This window comes from Pyrgilauda ruficollis, unplaced genomic scaffold, assembly GCF_017590135.1.
Source record: "Pyrgilauda ruficollis isolate IOZ18807 unplaced genomic scaffold, ASM1759013v1 scaffold10, whole genome shotgun sequence".
Classification (NCBI taxonomy): domain Eukaryota; kingdom Metazoa; phylum Chordata; class Aves; order Passeriformes; family Passeridae; genus Pyrgilauda; species Pyrgilauda ruficollis.
This window is the reverse complement of record NW_024508101.1, coordinates 2,570,589-2,596,556: the sequence shown is the minus strand read 5'-3', so window position 1 is coordinate 2,596,556 and position 25,968 is coordinate 2,570,589. Positions and strand designations below refer to the sequence as shown.

The 25,968-nt window shown below is 42.2% G+C and overlaps 1 protein-coding gene across 1 annotated transcript in view; it reads left to right on the top strand.

Moving 5' to 3' along the window:
- Positions 1-25,216, top strand: part of CHL1 (cell adhesion molecule L1 like) — a 120,861-nt gene extending 95,645 nt beyond the window's left edge. Inside the window, exons 14-28 of the mRNA XM_041464458.1 lie at positions 126-237; positions 888-1,054; positions 2,561-2,726; positions 4,170-4,294; positions 6,414-6,515; positions 6,713-6,910; positions 8,078-8,148; positions 10,749-10,971; positions 12,168-12,283; positions 12,440-12,644; positions 12,875-12,997; positions 14,850-15,029; positions 21,686-21,817; positions 22,563-22,635; positions 24,486-25,216. Coding sequence (XP_041320392.1) covers positions 126-237; positions 888-1,054; positions 2,561-2,726; positions 4,170-4,294; positions 6,414-6,515; positions 6,713-6,910; positions 8,078-8,148; positions 10,749-10,971; positions 12,168-12,283; positions 12,440-12,644; positions 12,875-12,997; positions 14,850-15,029; positions 21,686-21,817; positions 22,563-22,635; positions 24,486-24,702 — 2,210 coding nt within the window. The 3' untranslated portion in view covers positions 24,703-25,216. The remainder of the gene's footprint in view (positions 1-125; positions 238-887; positions 1,055-2,560; positions 2,727-4,169; positions 4,295-6,413; positions 6,516-6,712; positions 6,911-8,077; positions 8,149-10,748; positions 10,972-12,167; positions 12,284-12,439; positions 12,645-12,874; positions 12,998-14,849; positions 15,030-21,685; positions 21,818-22,562; positions 22,636-24,485) is intronic.
- Positions 25,217-25,968: the final 752 nt, after the last annotated feature.

Genomic DNA, 25,968 nt, shown 5'->3' with positions numbered 1-25,968 from the left:
GCTGTGAAATTCCCATTAAACACCTCAGCCTCTCACCCTTGCTGGAAAAGGGCAGGATGCAGGGCCAATATTTTTATTCCTAATTCTGAAGTGCAGTGTTGCTCACATTGAATTCTCTCCTGCAGATATTGCCCCCCTGATACTGACCCCAGATGAGGAAAACTACGCCACAGTCGTGGGTTACAGCGCCTTCCTGCACTGTGACATCTTTGCTTCGCCTGCAGCAGATGTCAGATGGTAAGATACTGGAAACTGGTTTTTTTTTTTCATGTGAAACAAGTTCCTGCAGGCTTCCCCAAGTTTGAAAAGTCTGCTAGTTACTACTTCTATAGAGTTAAGAACAGAAATTTGCAACAAAACTGTATATAATGTCAATTCTCTGTGTTTAAATGCGCTTTTAAGAATTCTGAAGAACTGGTTTGGAGAAGAAATGTTCCTGGAAGTCCCCGGTACCTGTTTGAGACAAATGCCAGGCTATACATTAAACAAAACCATGCTGTTTATAGCCAAATCCTGCTGCAGCTTCATCAGTTTAATACTGGCAACTCTTCAAGTTTGGGCACGTTATTGAGGTGGAAATGCAGTGACTTACAGAACACATTTACCTGGACATGCTTCCATAGGCTTGGAAATCACAGGATTGTCACAGCAGGTGACAGGTGCAATAAAATTGCAGGTGGCAGCTGTAGATTAAAGACAGAGTATTTTAGAGAACTTTTTAGGCTCTCTCCCTGTGGGTTTGATTTGCTGCACGTGCATGAAGTATCTCACTAATCCTGACTTTAATTGCTCAGTGGCAAAGCTGAGCCCCAAAATTCCCCTGCAATAACCCCCAACCATGAACTGACACTTCCTGCAGTAACCCAGGCTTGTTTTTATCACTTTAGGACTAAGGATGACAGCATAGAGCCCCTCTCAACGTTTCGCTACGAGTTAAACAAGAATGGCACCCTGGAGATCAGGGACACAAAGAAGGAGGATTCGGGGTCCTACGCCTGCTGGGCTGCAAATTCTGTGGGGAAAAGAGCAATCACTGCTAACCTGGATATAAGGGGTGAGAAAACAAAAAAACTTCCATAGCTGCTAAGATGTTATGACTACAGTTTTTCAGGAAGCAGTGAATATTCAGTCCAGGGTACAGATTTATTCTGTGACTTCAGGAATTCTCTGGATATTACAACCTGAAATTGTCACAGGTCTCACATAGCCTTTACCTTTTCAGCTGGATTTCTCCGTGCTCCCACGTGGTGCCCATTTTCCTCTGGATGCTTGCAGAAGCGGCACAAGCCACCAAAAATTTACATTTACACATTATCTCGAAAGGATTTTCCCTCCTTTTTGTCACTGCCCTGTTACACGCAGGGCAGGCTCTTGGCTGACCCTTGGGAGCCTTCCCTGTGCTCCTGGGCTTGGTGGGGTCCTTGTTGATCCAGATGTGTTCCTGCTTCTCCCCCAGCTGTGGAATTCCTTTCCCTAAAATTCCTTCCCATCAGAAGGCACATCCCAAACTGGATTGACTCCCACAGTGGACACCAAACAGGTTCCAGGGTGCTGCTGGTTGAAGGACTTTGCACTGGGCTTTTTCCTGTTTGTTAATAAATATTTTTAACAGAGCAAATAAAAATCCTCGGAGGTGTTTACTTTTAAATTTTAGATCCATCCCTTGCTATGCAGCTCTGCTTTAAGGGATTTGTGTGGGTGGCTGGCAGGAGGGGTTTTCCCTGGAGGGTGTGATGGCAGTGGGCAGCTCCTGTTGGGCACACAGGTGGCATTTAGTGGGTTTTCTACAAATTTGCTTAGGATTTAGGGCTTGCCAATTAAAAAAAACCCCAAACCTTAAATACTCAATTAGCAAAGCTCTCTGATGTAGGTTTGCTGTGACAAACTTGAGGAAAAAGCTCACTCTTTTTGTTCCATTTCCACCTGCTCCCTTGGCTTTGGGAATTTTACAGTGATAATAAACATGAAAATGTACAATGAAGTTCTCACAGAGCAACATTTCACTGCAGATATAAATTCAGCTAAGCGCTTTCTTCTTACTTATTCATCTGTTTCTGCATTCAGATTATAGTCAATTAAAAGAACAAACTTGATTGCAATAATTTTTTCTCACTTGACTTTAATATGCTTGTAATTTTTCTTGGATCATTGCCAAAGCTTATTTCAAATGGCAATTAGACATAAAAAATCATATTCAAGCCCTTTTTTTTTATTATCATCCATTTCATGACAAGATGATAACAAGGATTTTCACCTCTAACTTTTTTTTTGTGGATTTTTTTTTTCCTGGAGCCCTTTGGTTTGGAGTGAACTAAAAAATGTTTTAAGATAAAAAACGTTTGAAGATAAAAAAACTGTTTCAAGATAAAAAAATGAAATCCTGGCAAATATCTATTTCAAACCCCACCATCCTTCACTTGAAATGTTTGTATATATAGCAAAAAAAAAGAGACATGATTGTTGCTCCTGAGGTTGATTTGTGTAGATGAAGTGCTTGGTAGAAATTTGATGTAATAGCCCCTCTCTCACCTAATCAAAGTGTTTTTCTGTGATCAATCAGATGCTACAAAACTTGTTGTTACTCCGAAGAACCCCCGAGTGCTGAAATCACATTCCATTTTATTGAAATGCCAGGCTGAGTATGATTCCCACTTGAAACACAGTTTTAAATTATCCTGGAGGAAGGATGGAGATGAGCTGCCAGTCAACAGCACGGAAGGTGGCAGGTGAGTGGGGAAGGAACAAGGCTGTTCTTGATCTCAGCTGGATAATCTGGTGTGGTGCTGGAGCTGGAGTTTCATTAAACATGAGCCTTAATAGCTTGAAATGCAAATTTATGTCTGCAAAGAATTCTTCATGAGATATGTGAGTAGATCTGCATTTTACACACATCTAAATATAAATGCAGCAATGTGAGTTTTGAGCCAAATGGGTTTGGGTTTATTAACTCTGTTACCATCATAGCAGAATATAAAGTTATATATTAATATATACATAATACATCTCTATATTTTTATGTATAATATAAATGCTGGCCCAACCCAAAACCACAACCCTGACCCCAGTGCAGGTTGTTTCTCTACTTCAGTGGAGCCAGTATTTTCTTATAGTTTGCACTTATTTGGCCAAAACAAAGTCTTTGCAATGTTGAAGTGATGGTAAATAGGTTTCTATGATTCTGCTATGAATCTTTCCTACATATGAGTTTAGGATTTGTAGGCTGAATTTTGCCCTATTTTTGGGTTTTTATTGACCTCAGGGGACTGCAGCTCAGCCTTTATTCCACAGAGACATAATACATATCTATATTTTTATGTATAATATAAATGCTGGCCCAACCCAAAACCACAACCCTGACCCCAGTGCAGGTTGTTTCTCTACTTCAGTGGAGCCAGTATTTTCTTATAGTTTGCACTTATTTGGCCAAAACAAAGTCTTTGCAATGTTGAAGTGATGGTAAATAGGTTTCTATGATTCTGCTATGAATCTTTCCTACATATGAGTTTAGGATTTGTAGGCTGAATTTTGCCCTATTTTTGGGTTTTTATTGACCTCAGGGGACTGCAGCTCAGCCTTTATTCCACAGAGAGGTCCCTCAGGGGGAAATCAGATGTCTTTATTAATTACCACAGGAGGGAGATGATTTCTGAAATACTGGAGAGGCTGAAATTCCTGCTGAGCCCTCATAGGATGGTGAGGTAGTGCCATGGAAACTCCATGTCTGCCACGAAGCCCATGGCCTTGGATTCTTGGCAGCTTCCCTGGTGCTTTGGACATGACACAAGTGCCTTGGGAATGCTCAGTTTCCCTCAATCTTGCAAAAATTCCATGATAAACCCCATATATTTGTCTCATTAATGACGTGCCAAAATCCTATGGCCCTGACGCTCATCCAGCGCTTCTCAATGTGCTTCTTTTCAGAGCAGGATTGACAGGCCAACCTCCAGCCACGGAGGCTAAATTGACACAAAATACAAATAATACTCCTCAGCACAGTGTAGAGCAGAGCCACAATTACATTTTAATGTAGCAGGCCCAATGTGCAGCTATTTAATGAAAGTGCCCCATGCCAAGTTCTATTGTGAACAGTTTTTCAGGGAACAACGTCTGTGTGTCATACTCGCATATTATTCTCGTCCTTATTGCCACTTTTTTTCTTTGCCCTGCAGGATAATTCTGGACAGGGATACCCTGTTCATATCCAGTGTTCTCCTGGAGGATCAGGGAGTTTACAGGTGTGTGGCCAGCACTGCCCTGGACACCGCCGAGGCCGAGGCGCAGCTTATCGTTCTGGGTAAGGTCGATTTTCCTGCACAACTCCTTGCAGCAGGAATTGCTGCTGCAGCACTTCTTTGCTTCTTTTCACAGAGCCTCAATAACCCAATTTCACAGAGCCTCTCACTCCTTAAGCTCAGCTGTGCTGTCCCTTATCTCTGGATGCTGGCACAAACTCGATTTGTTTTCATTTTTGGTGTAGCAAGGTGAGGCAGCATTTTTGCCTCAGCTCAGTGGCTGCAGGAGTTGCCCAGGCTGGGAGGTGTGAGAGCATACTGAGAATGGTTCTGCTGCTGCTTTGAAGTCCTTGGCCAGTCCTTCACAAGAATTGGGCTGGTTTTTGAAGGTCATCAAGCCAATATTTGGACGTGCAGCTCCTCAGAAGATCAGTGCGAGTTAAGCACCTAAAAGGAATTAATTCTATCTGTGAACTGAGCATGAATGATTGTCCAGGGGCAAAAAGAAGAGTCTGGACCCCTGGGTCTGAAGCTTGGCCTTCTGAGAGCATCCTCACCACCTGCATCCCTCCCTGAAGGACCCCTTGGAATTAAGAGGATGAACTTGTGGAATGCTGTGCACCCATTGCACCCAAGGGCAGCAGCCGAAATTCTGCTTTGTGGTCACAATTTTGGCCAGCCTGGTCTAGGTGAAGGTGTCCGTGCCCATGGCAGGGGGCTGGAATTAGATAATCTTTAAGGTTCTTTCCAACCCAAACCATTCTGTGATTTTATGATTCCCTGACAGATTCACATCATTTTAATTACATTTATTTTTGCTTCATTTTGCATTTTTATTTATTGCTGGCAGTGATTGCAGCAAGAAATAAGTCAATCTGCCCTTCAAGATGTTTTTCCACTTTAAAGGAGTGATATTTTTCAGTAAATAGTAAATTAGGAAGATGCTGTGCACATTATTTATGGTGCTGTGTCCTTCGGTGCTGTGTAATTCAAAATGTTTGTAGATTATTTGTTACTTCACTTATGAAAATTTCATAAAGCATTTTATTCCTTTTTAAAAAGGTGCTTTGCAGAAGAAGAAAAACATTTTTGTGCTGTTTTCTCTTGTTTATTGCATATGAGAAGGGTCTTGGTGAATTAACAGCATCTTACTTTCCAAGTGAAAAATTCAGGATTTTGCAATCAAGGACTGGTGGGCTGACTGAAGAACTAAATAAACACATCAGAATAGGGGCAACTGAGAGTAAAATAAATATTCAATTAGAATAATTCTAAGTATTTGTTGTGTGTATAATGAACAGGTAGAAGGGCGAGAATATTTAAGATGCACCATGACCATCTTTAAATTAATATATTGAATTTTAACCAGCTGTACTCTGAGGATAGAGCAGCAGCATGCCTGCAGATTAAACTGTGCTTTCCTGATATTTTACATATTGATATTGATATATTACAAGAGAAATAGGGAAAGAAATAAAAAGAAAACTAAAAAAAAAAATCCAAACATAAACTTTTTAACTTCTTGATGTACCCTGAGATAAAAAACTCAGTATTGTAATTTTTAAAAAATCAGTACGAACGCAGTGAATTTTTTTTCACAATGACAAAGACAGTCATGGTGGTGGAAGTCACTGTTTTTTCTGTAAAAAATGGCATTGTCAGTCAAAATTGTTGTTGGGACAGCATTATTTGAGCTGGCAGGTAGTGAATTTCCCAGTTCCCCATTAATGCAGATCCCATGGCTGGGATAATGAATGTTCTCCTTTCCCTCACACTCAAAGGCCAAGGTCAGTCACTGCCAGAGCTGAGGCACCTTCTCCCACTCTGATCTGTCCCAGGGTAAATCCAAGTGATGCTGGACCTGCCCAGGGCAGGGTCAGTACCCATTATTGATTCAGCAGATCTTGGGGTTGATTTGGAAAGAAAAATCTGTTGTTGCAAGCATGATAATGCAGGTAGAGGGAGATGAATTCCAGAAGGATTTTGTGTTTATAAGGGAAAAATCAGCACCAGAAGATTCAGGATATTTCAAAGCAATTCCCACTTTCCACCACCTGTCCATCTTGAAATCAGGAGGTGTTTCAACACCATCTTCCCTAACTGTGCTGTTCCAACCCTCTGGAAAATGCCAGGACAAACAGAAATACCTTGCTGTGCTCCTGACACTTCTTTATTTCTCAGATGTTCCTGACCCACCAGAAGACCTCCAGCTCTCAGAAAACCAAAACCGGAGCGTTCGACTCTCCTGGAAAGCTGGGGCCAGCCATAACAGCCCTGTTAATGGTAGGAAGGGGTTTCCAGCATAACTTTTTAGGGCTGTTCAGAATTCTGGCACATCCTGGTTGTCACAGGTGGCCAGATTTAATGATTTTTAACTATGATAGTTCGTTTCTTGCAAGTTCATTTCCACCCGCGCTGTTCACGCTAAGTAGGATGTTTTATCTTTTTTCCTTTTTTCTTTTGTCCTTTTTCCTGCCCAGAGTCAATTATAGAGTTTGAAGAGAACCACTGGGAGCCAGAGGTGTGGCAGGAGCTGATCAGAGTGCCAGGGAATGACACCACAGCCCTGCTGTCCCTGTCCCCATATGTGAATTACCAGTTCCGCGTGGTGTCCGTCAACGCCGTGGGCAGGAGCCAGCCCAGCAAACCATCCCTGCGCTATGCGACCCCTCCAGCTGGTAAACCTGGCTCTGCTTTCCTAAATATTCATATTTTCAGTGCTTTTTTTAAAAATATCTGTGCCCTCCCATGATCCAGAGGGTGTGAAGGAATCAGGGTCGCTTGCACTGCTCAGTGGCAGCCTCAGGGATTCTAAAAAAGTAAAATAAAAGTAAAGTAAGATAAAAAAAGTAAAGTTAAGATAAAAGTAGATCCTGTGGTGGGAATTACCCCCAGCTGGTTTAGTGGACTGGAATAACCCTCAGTAATTTTGGTAGGGCAGGTGACCATTTAAATTAACTAAAGTAGTGCATTTTCAGAGGTAAAATCAGCTGCAGGATGTCTCGTGACAAGCCATATTCTGATATTTTAGATATTAATGAGATGGGAACCCTGCTGGCATGAATTCTTCAGTGATTGGTAAAAAAGAGCAGCCCAGCAGTTGCACATCACATGTCCAGGCATTGTTTTGAGCATTTGATGTGCATTTAGGACAAATCTAAATTTTAATGACTGAACTTGCTGTGCTGCATAAAATTCCTGAGAATGCCAATGGGAGGAGTCCACACTGCTGAGTTTTCCTACACTTCCAGCACCTCACTCTGCTGATTTTCCACCCTTTGCAGACCTTCATGGACAAGCAGTTCCTGCAGAAGGGCTGGGTTTACAGGGAGCCTTTCAGGAGCACTAAGCTTGTCAAAAATCTCCATTTACAGAGCATTCACTGGGGCAGAAAATGTTGTCTCCCTGAAATTCATTTTAGAGGCCAACTGTTCAGTGCAGCATTTGCATTCCTTGGCATTTTCTCTCTTTTTTTCCCCCATTTACACCAATTTCAGGTCCCTCTTCAAATTTCTAGCTGTGTGTGCACCTCTAATGATGCACCTTCTGTTTGCTGTCCCCACAGGGAGAAAAATCTCTTCCTTATAATCCCCCCACATCTGGTGCTTTCAAATCCAAAAGTCACAGTTCCATGTTAGCTGATGGCTCCAAACAACAGGGACACTTAGGAATCCAAATGTGCTTGGGTCCCATCAGCTTTGCTGATCCAAGCCATTCATCTCATGAACGTTTTTTGTTTAAATATCTGTCACTAATAGGGGAATTTCCCATCCTTTTTGGCATTTGAATGCTAAATGCAAATAAATGGGATGTGCAAACTAACCTTGTCACCTGTGTGGTTTCAGCTCCAGATAAAAACCCAGAGAACATCCGAGTTGAAGCCTCCGAACCCAATGAAATGGTGATGAAATGGGAGGTAAGGCAAGATTAGCAAATCCTATAGGAATGATCCTTTATTCTTCTGAAAGATGAATTTGACTTAAATGTATTCTGGATATTCAACCCCAGTATCATTTTTACTTCAAAAGGCTGGATTTTATGTCTGACTTCACAGGATATTTAAAAAAATATGGAATTCCTGTAAAGCATAGTGAGAATTCACCAAAATTTGCTCTTCTCGGCTTCTTTTATGCAAGAAACTGCTTCAAATAATTGTGGTCTTACCCTGCTCTGCAATTAAAATTACCAGCCAGGCCCAGGGTGGGATTGGGTGGCTCATGGCTTCTGCCCTTCCAGCCTGGAAGTTTAAAAACGCCACAGATCTCTTACCCAAGAGAATGTGAGTTTGAATTTTTACACCAAGAACTAAAGGAATGTGGATAAACCTCCAAAGCCTGTGATGTGCATCAAAAGAATTATGTAAAAGTCTCGAGGATGGTTTCCAGGCTTCAAATTTCCTGGTTTTTAAGCCTTGAGCTTCTGTGCCAGCAGTTGAGTTATGTATTCCTTCATTTAGCACAAATATCCACAACTGTGGAAGGAAGCAGGTTTTTGTTGAGACTGGAATTGCACACAATTTGCATGAGATTTACTCCTCAATCTGCTGCTCCCAGAGAAGAACAACAAATGTTTCCCCAGTGGGAAGTCATGGTTTGGGGTAGAATTGCATCCAAAAGGAGATGGCCCTCAAGGTCCATGGGCTTGGATTTGAATGGGATTTTTAGCCTAGGGTCAGGGGAGACAATTCTGCCTCTCAGAAAAGGTTGGATTTGATCTTGGAGGATCTTTAATGAATCCATCAGATGCAGAGTTTTATTACCCAGTATGTTTACCGGGAAATACTGGGATGGCCAACACATTTTTGAGCACCAGGAACTTCATAATCACTGCTCAGACAGGGCAAAAGTGGAAGTGAAAGCTGAGCCTGAAAGGAGAGAATGGGATGGAAAGGCTTGGTTAAATCTTGTTGAATCATTAAAATGTTGTTAAACAGGATATTCATTTATTTATGGCATTTCCTGTGTGCTTTTCAGAGGAACTGCTGGGCACTGCACAGGCTATTTCTGACAGACAAAGGCAGCAGAATGATGTTAATCTGCCTATTTTGGATTAAGAGACCAGCTGAGCTTTAGTGAGTGGGATTTTCAGGCAAGGATTTGCAGCTTTAAGGGAGATCAAAATAAAAGTCAAGCAGTGCTGCAATTTAACTCTATACAAGAAATTGGTTTTTTAGGAGGAATTTTTTACTTCTTCAGGTTCTCTTGCAAATTCCATTCCCTGGGATCTTTGTTGTGGAGGTGGTGCCTGTGAGAAAGCTGCCCAGTCTCCCAATTCCTTTGTCTCAGACATCCCAAAGGTCCTTAGAGCAGAGCAGATCAGTGGGAATTTTTTGCAGATCCCCCAAATTCAGATCTCCCCATGCATGAGGAACATCAAAGGGGAATAACTTTCTACTGGTATTTGATGCTATTTCCTGTCAGACCTCTTGGATACAAACTAGCTATTACATATATCATATTTGCCTATATTTAAATATTATTAAAGGCAGCCTATATGGTGGGAAACACCCACAGCTGTTTCAGTATGTAGCTTTTTTGGTAGGTCAGGTGATTATTTAACTTTCTTAATTAAAGTAGTGCATTTTCAGAGAAATAAATTCAACTTGAGGATGTCTCATGACGAGCTATTGCTATACATCTCCTAATATTTTATAAATTCATGTTAATTAGCTGGAAACCCTGCTGGGATGAATTCTCCAGCTGATTGGTAAAAGCAGAGTGGCCCAGCAGTTGCACATTAAATGTCCAGGCGTAATTTCAACCATTTGGTGTGTAGTTAGAACAAATCTAAATTTTAATGACCCAACTTGCTGTGCTACATAAAATTCTAGGATAAAATGCAAATTTTATCTCTGCTAAAAGGCACACACTGCCTTGTGCCAAACTGTGCAATTCAGTAGTGCTGAAGGCAGGTGGTTTTACCTCACACAGGAAAACCTGTGGCAAAACAAAATGTGATGTGTGTAGGAGGCAGAAATATGGCTCCTAGCAATTAATCTGGATTTTAATCCAAGCCTTTCACCCTCCTTTCTCTTGAAGTCGTGCTGTTGTTGTTCTAATCAATCTTAAATTAAAATGACAGCAAAACCTCAAAGCTTGGGGTTTTTGCCCCTTTTCTGTCCCAGTGTTGTAACACACATTCCAATCCCTGTTTGTCTAAATTCTTCTAAGCCTTCTGATGTTTACATTCCTGTAATGAACTTTCTCACGCACTTTATGTAAATAATTATTGTTTTTACATTCTTCTCTGGGGGAAGAGAAATTTGATGGACTGTTGTCTTGTCCAGTGTCATTGGAGAGGTGGCATTTTCATCCTGCAATCCACTGTCACTTTTGAAAATCTATAAATGTTGGAGTCAGAAAATAAACTTCCCTTCTTTTTCCCTTGGAGGTTCCAGCATGCGCGCCTTGTTTTATTTCGTGTCCTAGAGCGACACAAAACCATCCCCCCTCCCCTTGGGCTGCTGTTTTGTGATAACAACAAAGGCAGACAAGATCTCTTTTAACTTCTCCCCAGCCACTGAAGCCCATGGAGAGGAACGGGCCGGGGCTGGAGTACAAGGTCAGCTGGAGGCAGCGGGGCGTGGAGACCGACTGGAACGAGGAGCTGGTGAAGAAGCACTCCCTGAGCGTGCGGAACGTGCCCACCTTCGTGCCCTACGAGATCAAAGTCCAGGCCGTCAATAATTTAGGATCTGGCCCAGAACCAAACATCACCATTGGATATTCAGGAGAGGACGGTGAGTGGCAGGAATTTGACTGTAAAAACGGGAGTTTCTTCTGTGCTGCAGAACGCTCGGGTGTGGAGTGATGGATTGGGCAGCCCAAAGCTGCTGGAGTGCCAGTGCTCAGCCTGATGGGCTCCATGAGGCATGGATGTGACCCATGCTGGGTGCCTGGATGCCAGCCTGCTGGAGTGTGAGGGGTTTTTTTGGAAAGGTCACTTATTCTCTCATTAATCTCAGCTGTTGGCTTAGTCTTGGTACTTGTTTGAAGGCCACAGTCCATGAGAAGTCTCTGAAGTGTAGCAGTCGGGTTGTACTAGGTAGGGAAAAAATCTTTAGGCTCTCTGAGGCTTGACCCAACAGTTTTAACGCTGTCAGAAGTTAAATAGTCTGACAATTAGGGACGAACTCGCAGGCACGGAGTGTTTGAGTGAATTTGCAGACAATGCCACATTCCCACGTGTGCTGGTGTTACCTTGTCCATGAGTCCCTAAAGAATGTGTCATCCTTTCCAGCCATGGGTTTCCATGGCTCCCAGGTGGAGTTTCAGTGCTGGAAATGGACTCGGTGGTGGTCAGACAGGAGAATCCCCACTGCCCACCCAGCGGTGGGAGCAGGAACTTTTGGTGGTGCAGAAGAGGTGGCGAATAGCGAGAACAAGAAAAAAGAAACTCTACAGCATGTTTATTTTCTTTGTCTCTCTGTAATGAGTCTAATTTTGCATCTACCAGTGGAAAATCTTCCTCACAATTCAGTTGTCAATGGATCAAGGCCTCCTTTTTTCAGGCACTGTAATAGCTCTCTGTGTTATGCAGTGATTAAAATCCTACTGTTTAATGAGCTTAGTTGTAAAATGAAATTGATTATGAAAAAAACCTTTATGATTGCCTTCTTGAGTGCCATGTTAATCATTTTTTTTATTCTTCTCACTGCTGTAAGCATTGCTTGAAACAGGAAATCATAAATACTGGTGTAGAAATTCATGTGTCCCAGTGCACATGTATCTCAACCCTCAGCAGAAAAATACAGAAAAATAATGTTTATTGGCCCATTCCACCCACTGGATGCAGGTGGAATGGCTTTTTGCTTGCCTGCAGTGAGACTGCATGAAGTGGCACAGCTGGAGCTGGAAAGCCAAGCCCTGGAGCTGTGAATAGTGTGAATCTGGGATTTGGAAGTGTTTTTAACACCTGGGACTTTTGTTTTTACAGTTCCAGATGCTGCTCCTTCGGGTGTGTCAGTGGAGGTCGTGAACAGCACCCTGGTCAAAGTCTTCTGGTTTGGGATACCAAGGGACAGAGTTCGTGGGCACTTAAGAGGCTACAAGGTTACAAATCTCTCTATAAATATTTGTATATAGTTGAATAAATTATTAAATGAGTCCCAGATTGCAATCTCTCATTTTTGGGAAGATGAGAGAGATCATGATCATGCTCATCCTCATACAATATAATTTGTTAGAGAAATCCCAATCTCCTCACAGGTCAGCTGGTGGAAAACAAGAAGCATGCTGGATGGAAAGAGGCATCACCCAGAGAAACACTTCCTGACATTTGTAGGAGACAGGAACTATGGGATGATTCCTGGCCTGGAGCCCTTCAGTGAATTCCGCTTGACAGTTTCGGCTTTCAACTCCAGAGGAGATGGCCCTGAGAGCTCCCCTGTGGTGTTTGAAACTCCAGAAGGAGGTAAGACAAGAGGAAAATAGGGGATGGAGGGACATAAATTGAAATTGTCCTTGGGACAAGGTGAGTTGATTCCCTTATTTAAGGTGATAGTAAAAACTCCACCATTTGTAGAGCCCTTCACTCAAAAGGGGAGCTGTGGGTGTTGAGCTGCATTATATCCTCATTTAACAAGAATTTGTAGGGACAGACCTGTTCACTCTCCTCTGAAAGCTCATCCCTGTGTTTTCCAGTCCCTGAACAACCACGTTTTCTCAGGATCCTGAACTTTGACAAGGACTCAGTCACTCTGTCCTGGGGACTTCCCAAGAAAGCCAATGGCCACCTCACTGGCTACATTCTGCAGTACCAGATAAGTATGTACCTCGTTTGCTTTGAGTTCAGAATTGAAGCAGGATTAGTTAGGAAAAACTCCCAGGTGTGATGTGCACAGAGGCTGTCAGAGGGCAGGCTGCAGTTTTCCATGCAGTTTTTCCCATGGAAGCTCCCATTACTGCCATTCCCTGTCCCACATTTATGGGCTGATTCAATTATTTCATATTGGCAAATTACCCCTAATGTAGTGGCTAAAAAGACCCATAAATTGTAGGTGCACTTTACTGGAGTGAAGCTCATTTAATACAAAGTGAATTGTGATGAGAGCACTCTATGAAGCCACATTAATGTGGATCTGCACATTATGTCAGGGAGTTTCTCCCCCCTAAGGTGCCTCAGCAGAAACACAAAGGACCACCTGAGTAATGGTGTTGAGTAATCACACAGAAAACAACCAAATACCAGGGGATTTCTTTCTTTCTTGCCTAGGAAAGAAATGAGAAACAACCTCAGGCAAGACCCAGTACTTAGCCCAGACTGCCACAACACCATTTGTGTGGTGTGGTGATAATTCAGTGTATTTTACACATTCTTTGAAGGTGGAAAAGGATGAGTCTGTGCCCTGTTTATAAAAAAAAATCACCCATGTACTTTACACTTCTCTCTGCTGATAGCAGAACTGCTCAGATGCCTTTGCATCTGGATCTTCCCTTTGGTTTTGCTGATTATGGGCAGAGTGGATCTATTTACAGAATGCCAGAGTGGTTCAGTTTGGAAGGGACCAGAGTCATCTCGGTCATCCCACAGCACAGGAGTGTGTCCAGATGGCTCTGGAATATCCCTAGTGAGGGAGACTCCACACTTTCTCTGTCTCTGTTCCAATACTCAGTCACTGCACAGGAGAAGTTCTTCCTTGTGTCCAGGTGGAACTTCCTGTGCATCAGTTCCTGCCCATTGCTGGGCACCACCAAGCACAGCCTGGTCCATCTTCTGACACCTCCCTTCAGATATTTCTGTATGTTTATAAAATCCTCTCTCAATTTCCTCTCAATCCCTCCTTCAGCTGCCAGCTCTGAGGAGCCAGAGCAGCTTACAGCACACCAACCACCCTCTGAGCTGCCGGTAAAAGTTTGCAGATGTTTGGAAGCAAAGCACAGGAGCTTTCTATAGATATTTTCACAGATAAAAGGAGCAATTCATAGATATTTAATGATCTGGGAGACAGTTCTTCTTACCTCCCTCTCAGGCTGTGCATATGTGCAATCAGAGAGCTTTTCAAAAGCAGTGGTAGCTCACTGAACCATTGGGAGATGGGCATGGAGGACATAAATCCCATTTTACACTGGCAGGAAGGGCACCTGCACTCACCCAGCCTTCCTCCTCCCCTCTCCCTGCTGAGTGCTCCCTCCTGGGGGTGCTCAGGACACATTTCTGTGACTCTGACTTGTGGCATTCACATTCTCAGAAAAAATTCCTTCATCCAGGACTTTTTCTTGGGAAGCTGTGAAGCCTTGGAGAAAAGGAAAACAATTCATATCTCATTTGCTTCTCCTGTGTTTTGCTGCTTTGGAATGTGTTTGGAGATTGTTTACCCACAGGGGATTGTTTGATTGGATTCTGGTGTGAGTTCTTTTGACTCACTGGCCAACTGGGGCCAGGCTGTGTGGGGACTCTGGAAAGAGTCACGAGTTTTCATGATTATCTTTTTAGCCTTCTGTAAGTATCCTTTCTGCATTCTTCAGTTTAGTATAGTATTCTTTAATATAACATAGTATCACGAAGTAATAAATTAGCCTTCTGAGAACATGGAGTCAGATGCATCATTCCTGCCGTGGCAATGTCGGGGCATTTCCCAGCAAACGCAGTTCTGACCGAGGTGCTCTTCCCTTGCAGTCAACGAGACGCACGAGGTGGGCGCCGTGAGCAACGTGAGCGTCGCCAACCGCTCGGCGCTGAGCTGGCGCCTGGCGGGGCTCAGCCCCAGCACCAAGTACAAGTTCTACATCAAAGCCTGCACGGCCAAGGGCTGCGGGAAGGCGGCCACCGAGGAGGGGCTGACGCTGGCCCAAGGCGGTAAGTTCACAAAATCCGCTTCGGTGTGGAGGAGCTCTGAGAATAGCGGGAAAATGTTGCGTGTGGGTAGAACCTTAAAGAATTAGGGCCTTGTTACCCTTGTAAAATCATGGCTCGGGCCTGCTGCTTTGGCTAAGTAGAAGAGGAGTGTGGGAAAGTGACTCAGCTGAACTGGAGGTAGGAAAACAAGTTACAGAACCATGATGTGCTCACGTCGTGGTTTGTGGTGGTTGGTTGAATTGCATTTGTTGTGCTTAAATGGAATGCAGCTGATAATGGCCTAACTGCTTTAAAAGGCCTGGTTTTTGCAGTAAAGAGCTCTCCTTTGCACCTGCCTGGGGACCGTGCATTACTCTGCTTGGTAACAGAAAAATCCATTGGGAATAATCCAGGCTTGACATTTCCTTTGTAATTAGGGGAAGTAAGTTTGTTTTCCTTGCCATGAGAGCAGTCAATGGGCTTTTTAATGTGGCCATGGTGTTCTTCAGGGAAGCAGAGCTCATCTGTTTCATTTTGCTGTGCAGTCCTGTTTCTGTTCCCACCCATCAACTCCTTAAGCCATGCTGGAATAAGTGAATTGCATTCAGGCACGAACAGAAAATTGAAGATAGAGATAATCTGTTCTCAGTAATACTGTAAAAACAAATTCTGCCCATGCATGAAGATGGGGGACTGCCAGCAACATTAGGATCACCTGTTTGACATGGAAAATCCAGATAAACATCACGTTGACTACATTTGTTCCATTATTTATGATTATTTTATCAGAGACCAGGAGTAAGTGTTTGCGTGCCACTTACACCCTGTGCTGAAACACTGATGTTCAGTGATTTAGAGGAAAATCCCAAGCACTCTATGATAGCTCATCTTTCACTTTCAGCTGAAATGAAATAAAATGTACTGTGCTCAGCAAGTCTGAGAACTCCACAGTATTGAGGAGCAGCTCCTTGCTATTAATCAGAAACCATTGCTGTGCATTTACCCTGGGGAAGGAGAAAGAGAATGTGATAAGCAAAAGAGACCTGACTGCATAATTTTTAGCAAAGATAACAATGTGCAGCAATGTTGATGGAAAACAGAAAAATGGCCCATGCACTGGTGGACTTCTAAGTTGCAGAATTCTTTTCAGTTACTGGTAAAACAGGAAAAATGTGTTTTTAACCTTCATGTCCTAGTTCCAGATCCAGTCAGGAACTGCCATTTGTTTCCCAAGTAGTAAAACTCCTTCTCAACTATCTTGTGGCCTCCAGTCTCACTGTAGGATACCTGGTAACAACTATTAATCACCATGATTTATTCCTCATTAAGAAAAGAAAAATATCTCTTTTTTTTTCCTAAGATAAAAATACCCCATTTTCCCCATTAGCTGCCTTTTCTGGCCTTCATTGGGCAACCAGAATAATGTGTTTTGACTCCTTGAAATAACCTTGTCATGGTTTAGAGATGTTGACATTCATTTTGCTCTCATGCTCTACTTTCCTAAACTCTGTTTCAGTGGTGGCAACACCTGATTCTTGTGAAATACACTTAGACTAGAGCAGTATAATTAATGAAAGCTGCAAGGGTTCAGTTCTATGATTTATGTGTGCTCCTTGCTGCTTCTCAAGCCACCCTAAATTAGGACACTGCATCTGTCACTGAGATGCTATTAGAGTTCTGTGTCATTATTTGCTGCCTAAATTGTTCAGATATTTTTCACCTAAACATGATAGGCTGAAAAAAAATACTAAAAATCACTCTTTTCAGTGACCTCCTTGGGGTTTTAAGCTGCGGTTTGGGGAGCGAGGCAATTGTTCAAAATTAAAACAATCTCTCTTTTTGAAGGAGGGGAGTGATTTCAGAAGTCAAAGTTTATCATTTCAAATGACCCACGTAAATGACAGATATAAAATGTGGTGCCCTCTGAAATGAAACTCCGTGATGGAGCACTCCACGTTTCTTTGGGGGTTGATTCAGTGATTCTATAACCACTCTGTTCCAGTTTAATAATAAACCCATAAAGCTCTCCTTGTTCATTTTAAGGCTTTGGAAACTTCCAGTGCTGCAATTCAGCCTTTGCCATGGATATTTCAGAATTTCTCAATGCAATCTGCCAGGAAAGTGGAGATGTTGAGGTGGCAGCTCTGGAGTCATTCACATTTATTTTTTTACTTATCTCCATCACTGCTGTTGTTTTAATTTATTTGCTGCTGTTGTCTGGAATTAGAAAGAAAAGGGAATTTCCTTATTTAATATATGTGAGGATTTGTGTAGCACCACTGAAAACAAATCTGTACAGGGAAAATAACTCAGAAGTTAAACACTTATAGGCAACCTAAGATCTTTATCATTTCTTGATAAAATGATTCTTGAACCAGAGCAAAAGGGGATTTGGATTGTTCTGTAAAATAAATAACAGCTTAATTTCTGTGGTTTCATCTTGGTTTCATTCCACAGAAGGAAGTCCTTAGAAAATGACTGTAATCTTTGTCTTCATGTTTTCAGGCAGTATGTCTTAAATGACCTCCAAACTAATTAATTTTTCCCTTGAAAATGTCAATTTCCCCAAGATCATTAGCCTTCAGAAACATAACACAAAATAATGTTCTTCCAGAAGTGAAAAGATTAATTTAATGTAGCAGCCCTTCTTTAACACAAAGCTCCTTTTCATCTTGTCACCAGTGTTGCTCGGGGATTACCAAACACATATTACATGTTGAGAATTTTCATTGTGTGTCCAGAAATCCAAGCATTAATGAGAAATTCATCCACATGAAGCCACACAGCTGTAGGTTTATTCTCCAGAGAAGCCAGGAAATAAAAGTTCACCAATTTCATTATATTCCAGTGGCTGTTGGCACGTAATTCCCAAAGGCTTTTGGAAAATCTTAGGGAGAGGTCCTATCTTTCAGGACCAGAGTAACCATTTGGAACAGCATATGTGGGTTTAGCTCTCCTTTGCCATGGGCACAGTGGAAAAGGAATAATAAAATACTTTCCCTATATGTAACCACTGGTGCTGTTAGCAGTCAACCCTATTTTTTAGCTCGCAATCTAGAAAATCTAATTAAATCAGTACAAATTTCTTGATCATCACCTCACCTATAAATTTCTCTCAATAAACTTTACATACAACAGGTTTGCTAATCTCTGTAGTGTAAAATAATCCAAATTTATCATGAATTACCACCTGCACTGAAAAGCCCTGAAAATGAAGGATACTTGTGCTGCATATTTATACATTTTTAACAGCCAGGCAGCAGGGGAAAATGAATGGAAGTTCAGCTTTGCATTTATTGCAGCAGATGTATTTAGACAGGTATGGTTATAAATTAAGATGCTGCCCACAATTAGTATTTAGCTCTCAGACTGCCAGGTTTGGTTTTTTTATGTAAGTGTATTTTATAAAAGATGTACTAACTTTTGGAGAACACTCTGGCAAATCTTCAGGGGTGGTTTCTATTGTTTTTCCCTTTATACCATAAGCTTCTATAAAAAATGTGTGTTCTGTTCTGCTCATAAATCTTGGAGCCCAGTAGGAATATTGCAAAATTGCAGTTCAGTGTTTAATGCTCATGCAAGTCCCATGGTGTGGCTGATAAATAGTGGGGGAAGATGAGAAGTGCTGGTGATAAGCCTTTATTACTAATGCTCCTTCTCGCTTATTGGAGATTAAAAACCCAACCCAACTGCTTTCAATTTTCTGCAGCTAATTCCTGCAGCTTTCAGGATGTTCCTGGCCTTCCAGAATGTGGAGCTTTGCCTTATCTGTGTATCTTTGCTTTTATTTTTCAGGAGGCCACATTGCTTTTTCTATTCCAGCCACCAAACCCGCCCCCATTAGCAAATATTTCTGCTCTGTAGGGCTCCTGTTGGCTGTGTCACACAGACCAGGAAAAAATGGCATGGGAAAAAACCTCATAATCACCCAGCACTGGACACTTGCTCTGAGTTTTAAAGGAAAAAAAGTGTTTTGGAATAGGAGATGGTAAATGGAGAGCTGTTGGTAAATCCCCAGTGCCAGGTTAGGCTGGGCTCATCCTCATCCCAAGGTGTCCATCCCAGCCCTGAGCAGCTCCATGTGCCAGGGCAGCTGCAGCATCAGACAGAGCTGAGCAATGAGTGGAGAGAAAAAGGGATTTTTTTCAGCCATCTCGCTTCACTCTTTCTGCTTCTCTAAAGAGTTGATGGTTCAGAAAGAGTCTGCCACAAGCTGGGAAAAAATAGGGGGCAGAGAAGGACTGGTAATGTTGGTTTAAGAATATGCACCACAAACCACCTGGCAGGAGCTCAAGGTTTAGGATTTGCTTGCCAGGAATTCAGGAGAAATTCTTCCTTAGGAGGCTGGTGGTGTGAACACTTTGGGTCATGTAGTTCCCATGTCATGCACAAGTGTCATGTGGTATTTAACAGACATTGGGTTGAAGGTTTGTGCTCATTCCTGTTGCTTTATGGATGATATTCCCATTTTTCTGATGCCTTGATTTTAGAGATTGTAATTAAAATGTACCTGTGGTATCCTGTTGCCTAATTTTCGGTTTGATTAAAAACTATAGCTGGATTTCACATACTTCATTTAGCAAAAATTACCCGTAGATGGATTAATTTATGCTAATGAGCTGTGCTTCAGTATCAGCAGTGTTTCAGCTGGATGTGTTCTCTCTGGTCCCAGTGGTCTGCTCATTTAACTGCTTATTGTAATACGTGGAGAGTTGCCTTAAAAACTTATCCTGAACTGCTGCTTTGACTGTGCTTGGATTTATCTTAATCTTTTTTTCTTTTTTTCCCTTCAGCTGTCAACTCAGCCTTAATCTCCAGCAGCTTCTTGCTTTGCTTATTTACTAGTTGAAGTATTAATGAGCATTGTTCCCCTGTCAGTGCTAATTGGCCGAGTAGTTTTCAGATTATACTTTGTGCTCAAGACTTAGTTTAGATGGCTTTGGACAAAACAGGCAAATCAGGCGACTGAGAACCATTCAAGAATTGTTTTTATTAAGTGCAGCCCCTCCAAATTTCTCTCCTGCTATCGAGGACAGGGACACTTCCATGTTGTAGGAGATCCCTCCATGTCACACACAGTTCTCAACTTGCTGAGTGGGCTGTTCATGTCCAGGCAGTGATTGTCAACTGCTGTAATGTCCTTTTTCCTACTTTCCACAAAAGCTGTTCTGAAAAATCTCATTTAATGCCCACAATCTGAATGCAGATGGGGTTACAGGAAGTGTTTTGCAAATAACAAGGTTCCATGACCAGAACTAGTGAAATTTACCTTTTCCTAAACTCATCAACACTTAAATGCCTAAATATTCATTTACAGGCAAATTGTTGAGTTGCTTCTAAACCAGTGCTTTGTGCAGGCATTGTGTAATTTAAAAGGACACAGAAAATCACTGTCAGGAGAGAAGCAAGAAGAAATCCCACTGTTAATTTTTTCTGGGAGACGTATAAGGATCTATATCCAGCTAACAAGCTGTCTGTGCTTCCCTGCTGAGTTCAGTTCAATGGGAGAAGCATCAAACCCCAGATTATCCATACAAAGCAAGCCCGTTTGCAAGTTGTAATTTTTTAAGCAGGCATTAGTTCAAGCAGATCCATAATCCCCCATCAATATTAACTTTCATCCTGGGAGATGTACAAACCCCTTCCTGAACATCAGGATTACTCCGGTCTGCCGTTGATTTCATCTGATGGAACATTAAAAATCAAACAGAGGGGAATGTTTGGGGGTATTTTTTTTTGCTTTGGAAAATCAGATTGCCTGATGCCAAATGTTTACAATGACGTGTTTTATTTGTCTGTTTTTTGTAACTGTGCATTTCCTAGGCTTCCTGTCCATGAATGCCATTAATCCCTATGCCTTGAATGTGTGCATTCCGTAGGTAAAGGCAGCGGCAGGATTTCAGACGCAGTAAAGCCCACCCCAAAGTTTCAGCCCAGCGAGGCCCTTGAGCCTGGCACTGAGTACACAATCCGCCTAGTGACTAAGAACTGGGTGGATAACAATAGCATTTTTGAAGATGTAATTGAGACCAGGGGGAGAGGTGAGACACGAAGCCCTTCGAGGTGCTGAACGTTTGTTTTTCCGTGTGAATCGATGCTGAGGTCCCTGTGCAGTGTGAGTGTCCCAAACTCATCGTTCCGTGCTGTGGGGTTGAGGTTGGCCCTTTGCAGTTGAATCCCATGGCAGCACAAACACACCCCGGGTTCTTGATTGAGCCCTGTGCTTTACAACATCCTGGAACAACCCCAAACCTTCACAAACCTGTGCAATGTGAGAGGGCAGCTGGGACAAAACCCTTAAGTGGCCAGTTTGGTGATTCGCATGTACTGGGGGCGCTTTTACCTCTCTCTCTTTCGCAAAACTGCTTTTGCATGAGAGGCTTAACAACTCTGTGCTCAGCTTTCCTGTGTGGTGCTAATCCTGTGAGTCAACTGCTCTCTCAGAGCCACCCTGCCAAGTGTCTGTGTTGTCCCTTGTCATCCGCACGCTTCCCTCCAGTCCCAAATGTCACACTCTGGACATTCCTGCCTCGCGTTGAAGCTGAGCACCATCAGTAGCCATAGACTGATTCCATTAAGGTCCAGAGAGGAACGTGATGTGTTCGTGTTTTCGTGGGTTGCTGCCCTTTCCCTCTGATTAATTCTCTGCCTTTTTGCTCCTCTCCCATCTCCCCAAGCCTACGCTGGCATTTACGAGGGGATTTCCACCCAGGGCTGGTTCATCGGGCTGATGTGCGCCATTGCCTTGCTCACCCTGCTGCTGCTGACAATTTGCTTTGTCAGAAGAAATAAAGGAGGCAAATATTCAGGTAAATGGATTTATTGTCCTCTCCCTCTGTTCACATGTTAATGACCAACATCCTTCAGAGGTTTCTCTCTGGGGGCCGCAAGGCCGCGAGCACAAACATCCAATTAGGGTTTGTAGCTTTTGATAAATATCCACGGAAGGGATTTTAATGAATGTAAGTGGAGCTGTGCCGTGTGCTGGTCACAGAGCCTGCAAAGGCCTTTCCTAGCACTCCTGGAATATTCCAGCATTTAATCCAGCAAAGTCCTTGCTGGCAGGACTCCCTGCCTACTTTCCACCTGGGAACTGCTGGTGGACACATGGATAGAACTTTCACAGGCAGCTTAACAGTGGAATATATGGCCAAAAATTACCTCTGTCAGTATCCAAGCAGTGAATAAGGATTTAGGTAAATGTATTGAAGTAGAAATCTGGTTACCCAAAGAGGTGATGGATGCTCCATCTCTGAACACTTTCAGTGCCAGGTTGGATGGGGCTTGGAGCACCCTGGAGCAGTGGAAGGTGTCCCTGCTGGCACTGGATGGGATTTAAGGTTCCTTCCAACCCAAACCATTCCATAAATTCTATAAATACTTGCTCATAATAAATTAGGGAATGGTCCCAAACTCTTGGAAGCTCACAGGTCGTGTCCAGCCAGCTCCAGGCCAGGCTGGAGGTGAGTGCAGATGGTTTTCCCGTTGCCCCGGGAAAAGGAAAATCCATGGCAGAACACAAACAGAGATCTGTCCTTTATTTTATTTGCACAGTGAAAGAAAAAGAAGATTTGCATCCAGATCCCGAAGCTCAATCAATAAAAGATGAAATCTTTGGGGAATATAGGTAAATAGGACCTGCTTTCACAAGGCTTTGTGTTTCTTGGGGTTTTGTTTGTTTCCAAATGCCATCATTATTCGGGACATTTTTATGGCATGCAATTAATGCTGTTTTTCATTTTCAAAGCAAACCTCATAGGAGTGGATAAGAGTAGGAATATAAAGGTATATCCAGTATATTTCAATCCATCCAAGCTGGGATATAAGGAAATGCTGATATATTGGTGCTTATTTTTCACTTTTTTGGGTTTTTTTTTTAATTAGCATTATTAGCATTGTATGAATAATGTAAATATATATGATAATTTGGGGTGCTGCTGAAAAGCCCACTGAAGTCAATGCATTGAATTCTATGTCTTCAGTGGGTTTTTGAAACTCAGACCCAAATAATGTAATATGGGGAATTTTGGGGAAGAAAACAAAGAAAAGTTTGGAATATGGTAAAAAATATTTAAAAACCAAACATCTCTCTACAGAAATCCCTGTAGGAGAATTGAAATAACCACTTTGGCTGCTTTAAAATAACTAAAACTTCTAGCAATATGTAATTGTGATATGAAGTAAAATACATAATTATAAGAACCATGCTGGAAAACTGGTGTTGCTGCCCTTAAGGGCATAAAATTGCTGTTGAAATCCCAGTTATATATACTACATTATTTGTACTGGAGTAGGGCTTTTTTTTTTCTGCATAATTTCATCTTTATTTAATTTTTAATGCTTTCTAATGGGACAAATATTTAGAAAGGTAAGAAAGCCCTGAGGTTAATAACTTTGACCCCCTCCTTTCCCCCTGAAATCCAAACTTGTCTTTTTTTCTGAGGAGAAATGCCCTGTGCAGAAAAGTAGTGATTTTTTTTCTGTGTTGTGATTTTTTTTCTGTGTTGTTTATGCACATACTGAGTCCATCCTGAGGAAATGAAGCTCAGGTTCATTTCTCTGTCCCTCCTTAGATAAAATTGCCAAAGATTTGACACTGAGTTGGCATTAGCAGCAAGGGCTGTACTTGAGTAATGATGTCCCTAATCTAGAGGCCTAATTTAATTTTTTTAATATAATCTTTTAATATTTTCCCAATCCCCCCAAATGTCGTGTTCTTGTTCCTCTTCTGTAGTGCCGTGGGGAGGAATGGCCAGCGAAATTCCCCTTTTTTTCCCAGAATTTTTGTTGTGAGCCTGCCCTTTTTCATGGAATTTTGACTGAATAGAGGCTGCAGCTGCAGACATTCATTCTGCTTTGGTTTTTCCCAGTTCCTCCCTGTTAGTAAGGGCAAACTCCAGTGAGATAAACTCTGGCAAAATAAAATAACAGCAGAAAAAAAAGGGAAAAAGCACCTTTATTGGTCATTTAAACTCAAAGGGATGCTCCCAAAGCAGTGAGATGTGATGTCACTGAAGTCATATCACCTTATCCATGCACCTCAAAAGGAAAATGAAATAAATAGGCCCTGAGAGAAGTGTCTCATTTTACAATGAGACACTGTGAGGTGTCTCATTGTGAGGTTCCAAATATTTGACATCAGCCCTGGTGGCTGGAACAGAACCCTCCAATCCTTTCCAGCATTCCCTTTTCCTTCCCCCTCCCTCTCTGTCCATTCTGTGTGCCCAAGGCAAAAAGGGGGGAAAACCCCAAATAGATGGGTATTGATAATTCCCATTAACCAATAAATTCGTTGGAATCGTGACAAAATCCCACATGGGGGAGCTCAGGTGTGCGAGGAGCAGGGCAGGACTCCGGGGTCAGCTCATCCTCACTGCACCACCCAGGTGTCCCTCACTGTCCCCTTGCCAAGCCACGAGCAGTGTCCCTCGAGCAGTGCAAGGCAGATTTTTGGAAAGGCATCTCTTTATTTTGTAGTGACAGCGATGAAAAGCCGCTGAAAGGCAGCCTCCAGTCACTTAACGGGGACATTAAAGCCACTGGAAGTGCTGATAGTCTGGTAGATTATGGAGAAGGGGAGCATGGCATGTTCAATGAAGATGGTTCATTTATTGGAGCTTATTCTGGATCTAAGGAAAAAGGATCAGTGGAAAGCACTGGGAGTTCTACGGCGACTTTTCCTCTCCACGCCTAAAATTGGTGTTTAATTGTGGTGTTCATCCTGGTTAGCTCCCCACAGTTACCTCGTGTGCTGGGGAGCAGGGTGCCAGTTGAGCCAGTCAGGAAAAATCCTGATATCCAGGTAAAACAAAAACGAGTCACTGCCACTAAAAGATGATTTTTCCATCCTTATTTCTATGTGTTTTCTTCTGAATAAAACAGAGTAATTCTTTTTTCTACACGATGTGTTAGTCTGAGCAAACCAGAGTTTGCTCTGGTGGTACATCTGTGTCCTTGCCTGCTGCTCCAGGTGTTTCTTAGGCTTGGAATATGTTTCTCTGTGTAGTATTCTCGCCCTGTATGGCTGTGTGTGTGTGTAAAATTCCCTCATGACCTTGGTTACAACCTCGAGGTTATGGCACCAACAAAACCAGGTTACTCTGCAAAGTGACACAATGAGGAAAATTAGAATTGAAAATACCAGAGAAATATATTCTATATATTGTATAATTTTTTCCTAAAGAATTAAACCCCTTTGTGTATGATATAAAAAAAAAAGAAAAAAAACTGTTTTAGTGGTTACAGCTGACGTCAATTCCAATACTTAGAAATGCAGCTTTACCCACAGGAGAGTGTGGGTGAAGCTGCTGCCCAGTAGCTGGCACTATTTCCTTAAATAAGTTAAGCTGCAGCTCTTTCCTGTGGCAAGGCAAAACAGGGTTCCCATCCACCATCACTCGAAATATTTTTAATTTTTCCCAGCTGCAAGCTGCATTTCTAAGCAAACTCCTTGGTGTCTGTCTCATATCTGTATATTTGTGAGCTAGCCAACATTTCATGGAGACGTTGTACATATGATATTAATATTGACACAAGTCCAGAGCAGCCTGGTTTTATTTTGAACTGAGACATGTTGCTAGCATGGGTCTGTATAGCTGTGTAGGAATGAGTAGATTTGCTTCTCAATATGGATTTGGACCAGCAAAATTAGTTTGCAGAAGGAATTGTGTGTATAGGAATCATCCAAACTTCTCATCATTCAAGCAACACCTAAACTAGACCTACCTGAATTTCAAGAGTTCATTTCTTTTCAGCCTATTCACTGTTAAATAAACAAAAAAAAACAAAAGCAAAGAGCAAATATTCTGGTAGAGTTTGTTTTCCTATTTTGTTGACTGAATGCTGGTTTAAATCTGGTTCTTTGCCTCTCCAACACTAACTCAGCTGAGCTGTACAGCACATTTTTTTGGTCTTTTTGTATTGGAATCTCCTGAATCTCTTTTTAACAGCATTTGTATTT